Source organism: Diadema setosum, chromosome 9 (assembly GCF_964275005.1).
Source record: "Diadema setosum chromosome 9, eeDiaSeto1, whole genome shotgun sequence".
In the NCBI taxonomy this organism is placed as follows: domain Eukaryota; kingdom Metazoa; phylum Echinodermata; class Echinoidea; order Diadematoida; family Diadematidae; genus Diadema; species Diadema setosum.
This window is the reverse complement of record NC_092693.1, coordinates 14,578,561-14,589,862: the sequence shown is the minus strand read 5'-3', so window position 1 is coordinate 14,589,862 and position 11,302 is coordinate 14,578,561. Positions and strand designations below refer to the sequence as shown.

The following is an 11,302-nucleotide window of genomic DNA, read 5'->3' as shown; positions in this document are numbered from 1 at the left end:
TATCGTGTGTTCGTTTAAGCGTGGCGGTTTTGAAAAGTGATGGTTGATAATCAATGCATGCACGTATTTGAACTGGCAGCACCGCAGACATTACATCATCCTTTTTCGCCAAAGTTTAAACATATTTATTCTTCTCAAAAAATATTATTTAGTTGACCATGTAGAGTATGTAACCTCTTTGGCCCTTCCAAAACCGAGTGTCTGTGATTTATTGAAAAAAAAAATATGTGCAAGTATCAGTCTGAAGTTTTAGTGTCTGTGAATTCTTTGATAAACTGATGCGCTTTCCAAATTTCACTCATGTTTTTGTTTCGTAGTTAACAAAAGTTAATTGTTTCTAAAGACCAAAGCTAAAGTTCCACTACTTACTAACATATTGGACTGATTTGCATACAAAATAGATATTATTACGATTAAGATTACGATCATTGCAAACAAGTATAGGCCTATATATCACATCAAGAACCAATGCTTAAGATGACTTTGATATATAGGAATTAACACGCTCTTTCAATAATGCCACATTATTGTCAATCAAACTTAGATTCATTAATGTCTAATGTGTTTCTCCTTTTTAAATAGACTGTACAGTACTGGTTGAGGTGAGGACTCAGCTTGTAACGTTTTGCGAGATATTCAGAAACCACTCTATGAAATGTTAAAGAGAGTACAATTCTAAAGGGAATCAGCAGTTTATTTGATGAAATTCGGTTTTGAAATAACTGAGATATCAAAATACAAGGAAAACAAAAGAGGTCCTAATAAAAGTCGTGGCCTGTCAATATAATCATTTTTTATCAGGATTGCTTTTTTGGATATCTCAGTCATTTCAAGACTAATTTTCATAAACTAAACGTTGAATCCTTCTTCAAATTACATGCTCTTTCATATTCATAAGAGGTTTGTCATTATCTTACTAACCGGTTAATGTTATAAACCTGATGTTAGGTCTCGACCAAAACTTTACCATCCCTTTAAAAGTAATGATCTTCAATGTATTTCTATATGTAAATGGCGTTGCCTGGGCACAGTTTTATGAAAGTCGTCAGCCCTGACAAGTTGTCAATCTCTGACAATCACCATGGTAACAGTCAGTGACCAGAGTTTCTCAGCCAATCAAAACCAAGGATTTTACTGAAATTGTCAGAGACTGACAACTTGGTCAGTGCTGACAACTTTCACGAAACGGTGCCCAGGACTCTGTACGTAATGAGTGAAGAGTGCGAAACTGAAAATGTGAGCCCTTTTTTTAATACAGTGTACGTGGTCAGTTTCGATGTGTTTATGTTGGGGGGGGGGGAAGAATGACTATAGCTGTTGGATTTGTTTTCATCAGATATTTTCATTCAAATGTATTCAATTGAGACAATATTTAGTACGTTTGTACATATCATTTTGTAATGTTACTGTCACGATGTATGACATGTTTCATTCATTCATTCATTCATTCATTCATTCATTCATTCATTTTTTTTTTAATTGTACATTATACAAACGACGAAATAACTGTACCTTCCATGCACTATATAATATCATATACATTATGTCTGTGGAGCTGAAATATAAAAACTCTATATATCATTCCATTACAGCCGTTTGGAAAGGTAGATAAATGTTTATTCTGCGTGTAAGAGACAGTGAAAAAAAAAGGAAAAGTCATTATATTGTTCAATTTCAAAGAGCATATACGATGGTGTTATACTTTCTTAACTTTAAAAACTTTGCCTGAAAATACCATATTTTTTCGTCTCAGAAATTGGATATGGAAGTTTAAAGGTGTCAACTGGGCTTATTCGCAAATTCAAGTTCAATGACTTATCCAAGTCGCTTCCTTACAGGACGTATAGTGAATGCAGTGTAAGACAGAATATGTGTTGACTTGTGTTGATTTGTAATACCCTGATCATCCTTATAAGTGGCGAGTAGAACATCTTATACCTGCCATATATCTTATGATATTTTTCTACTGTGTTTATGATATAATATATTCATATTTATATTTCTTCAGAGTACTTCGATATGCCCACAAAACACACACACATACACACACTTAGAACAAAGATTTTGTCGATGACATCATCAGTCACTCACTGCTTACTCGGCTAATACGATTAACAATTAACGATACTATATACCTTTCAGTTAATAGATTGAAAAAAAAAATTCAGCGCAATACCTTTTGTATATCATTTTGATATCATGGAAACATTAGGTGCTCAGTCTATAGGGGAAGGTGCATTCCAATATCTTTTGTTAACCAAAATTACTTTGGAAGTTATCAACAGATGACGTCGTGGACAAAATCTTGGTTTAGAAGTATTTTTTTTTTTTTTTTTTTTCGGGCCGGGTTATCCAAGTAAACCGAAGAAAAATATTGTAGATATTAACTAGCCACATGTATACCAATAATTCTAAGACTATTAGAAATCAACACAAGTCAGCATATACTTGCAATGTATGGGTCCTTTAATTTTTTTTTTATCACACACACACACACACACACACACACACACACACACACACACACACACACATATATATATATGCCGTAAACGTAATGAAACCAAGTGCACTGCCAGCCTCTCTTGTGATATCATAATGCACCTCTCAGTGGGATTACTAGTAAGTAGATATTACAGTTTTATGTAATATTTCCTTAATGCTTCTTCTCAATGTATTCTTTGGCAATTTGTAATCTCCTCTTAGAAATAATCGCTCTTATCTTTTATTCTTATTGTGACTTATTTATCATTTACTATCCTTAATGATATCGCGAAAGCGAGCAATTCTCCATAATTGATGCATTCACATTTCCTGTATCAATATACCACATCATGTCCATTTTTGCTTCCTTATATTACTTTTGTAAACTTCAGAACCCTAAAGAAGTTATACAACACCTATTATAGAATTGATTACTCAAAGGGTAGTTAAACATTATTCCGATCATTTTGATCATAATACTCGTTAAAACCATGAACATGTACTTATAAGGGTCCAATTTAAGTCTTAGAAGAAATCATAAAAGCAATATCGTAAAGGATCAAGCATCGCTGCTGTTCTAGTGCCTCACATCTATCTTACTAATCGTAATAAAATCAGTAAACAAGACGGTTTTGACAAGCAGGTGTCATTTTTGTTGTGCTTAGCAGGAATAGCTCGAACCATCTCTTATCTCACATTCATGAAGGGTATATATGTGACTTATGTTTTGGCAGTTTTATTTCTTCATACTCATCATGACAGTCTTATGCTAAATAATTTCGCCACTACAAGTTATGCTTCTTTTGGTTCCCCATAGTTAAAGTCTTTAAAATTACAAACAAACTAATCGGATCGATATACCCACTGGTGGAATAACCTTATGAGAACGCTCTATTATGCCAATGCGAGGTTAACCACCTTATCTTTTACGATGAGAAGGCGCAATGTGTGTGCGTGGAATGACCGGGGTAGCCCGGGCCGAGGTTTTCAGCAGCGCCGTAGGCGGCACATTTCGACATCCACTGGCTGTAGGAGCTGGAGCTGAGAATCTGGAAGTCGACGGCTGTGCCCTCGTAGTGCCACGAATTAGTGGAATGGCAGGCACCGGCTATGGCGTTTATCTGTGATGTGTATACAGAAGGAAGGAAATATTCTTCGTCCACGTCATTGAAGTTGAAAATTATTTTCATCTCTATAGTGGCAAACAAACCCGTGGAATTTGACAACGTTATCAGTGGTAATACAAGAAGTTATGAAAGAGATGGTACTGCATGGAAAAGACTAAACCAATGCCTTCGCAAGCGTTGCATAGTAGTTTTATAGCGTTTGTAGTAGAGAGATATAGGTTACATGGATGCAATTACAAAGCGGATGAGTAAACCTTTTTTTATGTATTCGTGCTTTCACAACAACTTTTTGTTTCACCTTTTGACTTGCGCAAAACACATCAAAATTATAATGCGAGTAAAGGTAGGACATACCTATATCAGTCTTATCTGTCTTCATAGAAATACTGGATCGTTATCGCCAAGGAAAAAGAAGTATAAAATAAATTATAGAAGCTATCAATGCGATTTATCAAAAAACAATAGCAAATTATAGCTTTCGATATCAATTCGCAAATATTACGACTTAAACTGACGTTACGACCTCCTCACCGACAAAACATGCTCGGCTGTTGATTACCACCTCCACGCGATATTTTCTTGCAAGCCACTATTATCATATCGAAGATGGTACCAGTAACTGGTAGATCGAGAGATGTTATAAACATATACACTCTGTTACTTTTCTGGCTCCAAATTTATCAAAATACCTGGAGATAGTGGCCGTCGTCAGCAAGGTCGATGATGTATTCCAGAAGAGTCTGGCTCAGACAAGTTGAACCTCCAGGAGTACATCCAGAAGAGCAGCAGTACCTTTGGGGAGGATTTTAAAGAGACAGAAGACCAAAAGAGAAAGTTTATAAAGTTGTGCATTAAGAACATGGAAAAACAGATGGAAGGAGAAATAGAGATATAATAGATAGATAGAAAGAGAAATAAAGAGAGGATGAGAAAATGGAACTTAATGGGGAGGGGAAGACAAGAGAGAATAGAAAGATAGAGGGAGAGAAATAGAGAAGCAGAGAGGGAGAGAGAGACAATGTAAGATGAAGAATTATAGACAGAAAGGGAGATATTTTTGATTGCACATAATCACACTGTGATTTACGAATTGCTCTTCATCGACGTAACTATACACACACCGACTATTCAATGTTTAGCCATTTAAAAAAGAAATCATGGACATACACATTCGGGCATGCTCGGGTGGGACTCGTATACACAACCTCCTGATTAAAATATACAAGGGTCATATCCAATGTTAATTAGTGTCACAATAAAAAAAAAAAAAACTGGACGAAAAAAACAAGATTGATTTGAAAAATTGGAAAGAATGTTTGGAAGAGAAATAAAGTGAGAGAGTGGGAAACGTGCAGTGAGGAACATAAAGAATGAAAACGGAGGAGTAAACGAAAAGAAGGGTACATGGGTATGACGGTACAGTTAACTGAGATACAAGATGCATGGAGACTGATAATTTTTTATACTGCACCATTGCAAGGATAAGAAATAATAAAAGGATAATAATACACGTGTACTCTGGCAGTGTGCAAACTTTTTTTTTTTTTTTTTTTTTTTTTTTGCTCTTCGAACTCAACGGAAAGCAAAGTGCTGGAGTATTGTCCTATATAGCCATGGGGATTCGCCGACAAAAGATTGAAACTTCCAGCAACATCATTGGACAAGCACGTATACTTAATGACAGCAATTATTATACATAATAATTAACCATGGTCATCATTTCACTTGGACCTGGGCTCAGACATAGGCCCCTAAGCGAAGACCAGTCCCCGACCGTTCTATACAACCTCTGAATTCACCCTTCGGCAGTTATATTGGTTGCCATGGGCCGTCACTCGAAAGGTTTTTGGAAGTCGGCAAATGGTTCCCAGCGTACTGTTCATTCTCCCTTGCAAAACTCTCCATCTCTACCACTCCCCCACCCCTTTCTCTCACACAGAAATGAATCATATGCGATGGGATGAATAAGGCAATTGCCTTCTATTTCAGCCTTACATCTCTTTCCTATTTCTTCATGAAAGATGTCCTCATTCTTTTAGCAAAGAGATATAGATCGACTCAAGGCGAATGTTATAATTATTACTGGATATTCGTGTATAACATACGAAGATCGTAGAGCCGTGTAGCCATTGCACGTGTCGACGATGTTGGAGTATGCGTCCGCCCCGTCTCCGGAACCCAGTGGGTTTAGGATTCCGTTATCTGTCAGGAGGTCAATGCTCCCCACGTTGTGGAGAGCGAGTACTTCGCACGCAAGCGACCGCACCGTCCAACTGCAGGACCCGCTGCCTCCTCCTCCCCCACCGTCAGATCCACCTGCAAATAAATAACGATGTTAACAGTAGTATCAGGAAGCACATGTTAATGTTGTCATTAGTTAGAAAGCAAGGTGGAATTTAAGTGGTACTGACGATTTGAGATGTTGTGACTTGTAGGTCTATTTCCTTATAACCTTCCAAGTAACTTTCCTTACCCCTGCTCTGAAAATGTTCTTAAAATCTGGATAGAAGAAAGTTTCGCATGGAAAAACCTTTTGGAATCAGAAGAGATATTCACAATACATTCTGACTGCATGTTTTATGTACAATAATGGGCATTCACGTTTTATAATACAAACTATAATTTGGGGGTTCTTTCTTTCTTTCTTTCTTTCTTGTCGGTGTTGATGCTCTTTTCTTTGTTGCACGCCGGTAAACCATTAATAGTCACAAGCACTTTTGTGAGGACGCAGCACCATTCTTCTCGCAAGTGATCACACAATGATAGATGTGCTAGTTATTAAGACTAGAGTCATGATGCGTAGACATAAACTATAGACTAAATAGCATATAGACCCACCGAGGCCATAAACATCGTTTTCAGAAATGATGGCATAACAAGGCTTTCTGGCAAAAGTTCGACTCTGATGTATTTTTTTTTCAAATGATATAATCTATTCAGCATTTCTCAAAGCAAAAGACAATGTAAGAAAGAATGAATTGATACATTTAAATTACATCAAAAGAAGAGAACAATCAGCTTAAACAGCCAATGGGGAAAAAAAAAGACACTAAACGGGTGTTGCAAGAAAGTATCAGTGAATATTGCAAACTTCGATACATTATTTTCGGTAGTGGCATCTTTACTCTCAACCTTCATAACGATGACATGATGACGAGCGAATGATGAATACTTGGAGTCCTCTTGTTCATTGACCAGTCCACTTACATGTATCACTTGGCTTTGAGAAGCAGCACTTCACGCTGTTGGGTTTGGTCGGACACACCCCGCTGATGTAGTTGCTGCTCGGACACTGCGAGGTGTCAATACAGTGACCGACATCTCCATATCGCCGGTGGTCATGTTCAGCGCATTCAGAATCACTGTCCGCTGTTAAACGGGAAATCAACATACGAACAAACAAACAAACGAAATTATCGTACACATACAGATCAGAGTATATCGTTCAAATGCATCACGGGGCAACTGACGCAACGTCGCAATTAACTAATGTGTCAAAATATGCGGATATTCAAGCCGAAGTTATCCACTCCTTCAAACAACATATCAACATTATCAACAATGCATCTTTACTGCATGATTTGCGAAAAGGATCACTTTGTTCGAGGGAAGTAGATTTATCATCAATCGTATCAATATTGCTTTACTGCTGCTTCTATCCGCACACTAAGACATAAATTACACTCAAATTGGTAACAATGATCCAATAATGATAATGATATGGTAATAGTAATAGTAATAGTAATAGTAATAGTAATAGTAGTAGCAGTAGAAGTTATTATTCTTTTGATATTAGGTATTATGTATCATAAAATTATATCATATATTATATATTACATATTTAATATTACATATATTTCAATTTGCTTTTCGAGTTCCTTTACCATAAGTGTTCAGTTTGCTTTGTTGTGTGGTATATGTTGTTTTTTTTATCCATACATGCATGAATACAAACTCTCCCTCTCAAATTTTTTATCTAATAGTCATCATTTGAAGACGGTTGATTTTCCTTTTGCAGTATCACTGGTGTAGGAACGTTGTTATTTTGTACAGATTTTTTTTTTCTGCTTGACGATTTCGATCATTCAGAATGAAATCTCATAATGATGACTAATCTATATACAGTGAAGAACAATTCTTACGAACGATGTAATGCAGTTCGTACCAGTGAAGCAACATTTGATATTAGCAGCTTGAGATGGACACAATCCGCTGATATACTTTCCACCTGGGCATGAGGTTGTCGAAATGCATTCACCGACACAGCCGTAATTTTGATGATCATAACTGCTGCATTCTGGATCGGTGTAACCTGAAAAATACAAACAATCATCTCGAAAGTTTTTTTTTTTTTTCGTTTAGATTTAATAATCTAATTTGTTTGAATTTTCGTTCATCGAAATTTTCGAGAATAACAAGAGCAATTCAAAAAGTTGCTCACTGGCAAAATTTACTTACGATAATGTACAAGTAAAAATACACATTGACAGAGTATACACAATCGCTTGAAATGCGAAAAAGAAGAAACAACAAGATAGTGATAAGCTTCATGTCATTTCATTTAATTCATTTTATTTCCACTTAATAAAACATGCATACATAAAAATGTGACAATAGTATAACAAGTATAACATGAAAAGTGACAAAATAGACAAACAAGCAAACAAACAACCAAAGTTTATCAAGTGAAGGGGTTAATGAGAAGGCGCTAGGCCTTATTTAAAACTAACCCCGGGAAAGTAAATACAGTGTATTGTCTCTTCTTTCTACAAACTATAACCAGTAACTGAAAAAAAAAAGTCAGCACATTCGCATACATACACATATACAAACAAAACATACACAAGCACATTAACAATACACAAGATGTCATTTACACAAACACACCCCTGTCATGCTCCTCTACTATTAATTCAGAATGATATTGAGTAATTCCAGAATACTTTTCAAGTAAAATACGCTTGAAAGCTTTCTTAAAACTTGTTACTGTCTTCTTACATTTCACATCAGAGTGTATAGAATTCCATGATTTGCGGGCCTTGAAAAAATATTGACTTTTTGTAAGAGGATGTACGAATCAGAGGCAAGTAAAATTTTTTACAATATATTATTTCTTGTGCCATAATTATGATTATCTTTGTTTAATTTAAAATACCCAAGTTGTGATACAGGTAAAATATCATTATAGCATAAGTATGTATTGCACTCTGTAATAAATACATATCGGTTACAGCTCGTTATTCCGAAGGTTCGTTATTCCGAAGGCTCTTTAGTCCGAAGATTCTTTATTCCGAAGGTTCGTTGTTCCGATTTTCATTTTCGGATCAACGAATCTTCGGAATAACTAACCTTCGGAACAACGCCACAAATGTTCGGATTAACGAACCCTTTTTCATTTTCGGATTAACGAACCTCTAGGTATATAGGGAATTTGCGTGTTTCGGATTAACGAACCTTCGGAATAATGAACCTTCGAAATAGCGAACCTTCGGAATAACGAACAGCACCCTACATATCATACACAGTTGAAATAGACAAAGAAGAAAAAAAAATTGGCAAGGAGGGCGCCCTATACAGTGAATCAGAGCGGGTTGAATGCGAGACTATTCTAATAGCTCGCTTTTATAATTTAAACAGTCTCTGCATATTATGCACGCTAGATTTCCCCCATACTAAAATACAATAATTCAAATGTGGTAAAATAAGGGTGTTATACAATAATAGTAACAAAGATCTGGAGTAGGACCGTAGTCGGTTTAGGATCCCAATACTTTGTGTTATCTTTTTGCAGATGACACCAGTGTGTTCCATCCATGACAGACAGTCATCAATTTCAACCCCAAGAAATTTTACATGAGAGGCACGTAATATTCTATTTTCATTTATATGAATCACAATATCATCTTTATTTATAAGCTTATTTGAATACACCATAAAATTAGTTTTATTTATATTCAATGTCAACTTAATTACTTGCAACCATTCTATGAATTTTCTTATCTCATAATTAAATGTATATTGTAAAACATCAGAATTACAGTTTGACAGGAACACACTTGTGTCATCAGCAAACTGAATAATTTCAAGCTTGTCTGAAATATTGCACATGAATAATAATGGCCCAAGGATAGAACCCTGGGGCACTCCACACATTACGGTTTTCTGCTGAGATTGTGTATCATTCAATTGAACATATTGCTTTCTGTTAGTCAGATAACTTGTGAACCATTGTAATAAAACACCACGAATTCCATAGTTAAATAATTTTTGTATCAATATGGTATGGTCCATTCAATTCAATTCAAATTTTCTTCATAAATTATTTTAACAGAGCGTAAAGACGCATGAAATTCGATTTAATTCAATTCAAATTTTCTTCATATTTTAACAGAGCATTGTATATTTAAATAAAGAATATGTGGAGACAATAATTTGTTGACGACATGATTCGCAGCATGTCACTCCTACAAGTTTGTCGTGTTCCGTAAAAAACAAACAAACAAACAAACTGATGAACCCACTGAAAAAAAATAAATGCCTGTGAAATGTGGATACCTCAAAAGATAATGCTTATTATACCTAAAGGACGATGCCACGTCTTGTCCTACAGTTCCAAATTGTAGTCTTTCGGCAAATTTTATGAATTGGGAGTTCATTCAAATTCCAATTCTAGTTCAGATCTTTTAGTATCTGATGTCAGAAATGCTGGTTTACGTAAGACGTCACCTTATCATCTTTGCGCATTTCAGTCACACAATTTGAATAACGACATGTTGACAAGTATAAACTTTCATAGACTTTATAAGTCAATTCTATAGCTGATTTTAGCGTTCTGTTTTCATTTTTGCAACAGAATCGTAGCTCTTCAAATTTGGAGGATTACTACTTGATGCGCCATCATAGAATGATTGGTTTAATCGAGTTATCCCGTTTTAATCTAAAATCGACCGGCGACCGACGAGAAGTCGACAGGGCATCGCTGAGGGATCGCTAGGGCATATACCGCCTTCTCATCTTTACAACAGGTCTATAAAGCGCCACAAGATTAGAGGAGAGGTTTAACTCACCGTATGCCGTCGATAAAAGACAGACGAGAAGGAACCCAACTTTCCCCATGATCAATGTTTGAGTTTTAAACAGGGATCTACATAACGTCGCAGTTATAATGCGGTACCTGCGTGCGTCAACCCGTGCATACTGTATTATCACAAAGCTTAAACATCATGGGAAGTTTGACAGACTCTTCCACCTTTAATCCTATTGTCAATCATCTTGTCAGGAGAATTAATGTGTCACGTGCTTCCACAAATCCTTGTTCTGACACAACACAGCAGCACCTCATCATTTTAAGTATGATTATGCACTCGGACACGCTTATAAACATACATTTTGCAGTATCCTCGTCAGTGTTCAGTAATGTTCTTCTTGTCATTTTTTTTTTCACTTTACTCATTTTCCAGCGTTGTAAAATATTGAGGCTAAAAAGTCTGTAAATCCACTATAATGTAACGATTAATGAACCCTCACAAAGTACTTTCCTCAAGTTGTATTCTGTTGAAGATATTTTTTTCTTACTCTCTCACATTTGTTACTCTCTCACATGTTGGTGGAAGATGTAAGTGGGTCTGAATCTTCCCACTTACATGTTTGTGCTTCAGTGCAGATTATACTTACGATGGTGTATTTGTACC

The 11,302-nt window shown here is 35.9% G+C and overlaps 1 protein-coding gene across 1 annotated transcript; it reads right to left on the bottom strand.

The window, feature by feature from the left end:
• Window positions 1–3,410: 3,410 nt before the first annotated feature.
• On the bottom strand, window positions 3,411–10,727 carry LOC140232874 (uncharacterized). Its single transcript, XM_072312986.1, has 6 exons — window positions 10,679–10,727; window positions 7,777–7,923; window positions 6,828–6,980; window positions 5,717–5,927; window positions 4,301–4,403; window positions 3,411–3,605 (listed from the first exon to the last, which is right to left on the bottom strand). Exons 1-6 carry the CDS (start codon window positions 10,725–10,727, stop codon window positions 3,411–3,413), a joined length of 858 nt encoding a protein of 285 aa, XP_072169087.1.
• Window positions 10,728–11,302: the final 575 nt, after the last annotated feature.

What these genes read in the sequence shown, in the direction of transcription:
- LOC140232874 (XM_072312986.1), bottom strand. Translation starts at nt 10,727, where the DNA reads ATGGGGAAAGTTGGGTTCCTTCTCGTCTGTCTTTTATCGACGGCATAC. An exon ending in GTGCTGCTTCTCAAAGCCAA is followed by an intron (nt 5,928 to 6,827) that starts GTGATACATGTA and finishes ATTTATTTGCAG; the next exon opens with GTGGATCTGACGGTGGGGGA. An exon ending in ACGACGGCCACTATCTCCAG is followed by an intron (nt 3,606 to 4,300) that starts GTATTTTGATAA and finishes TACACATCACAG; the next exon opens with ATAAACGCCATAGCCGGTGC.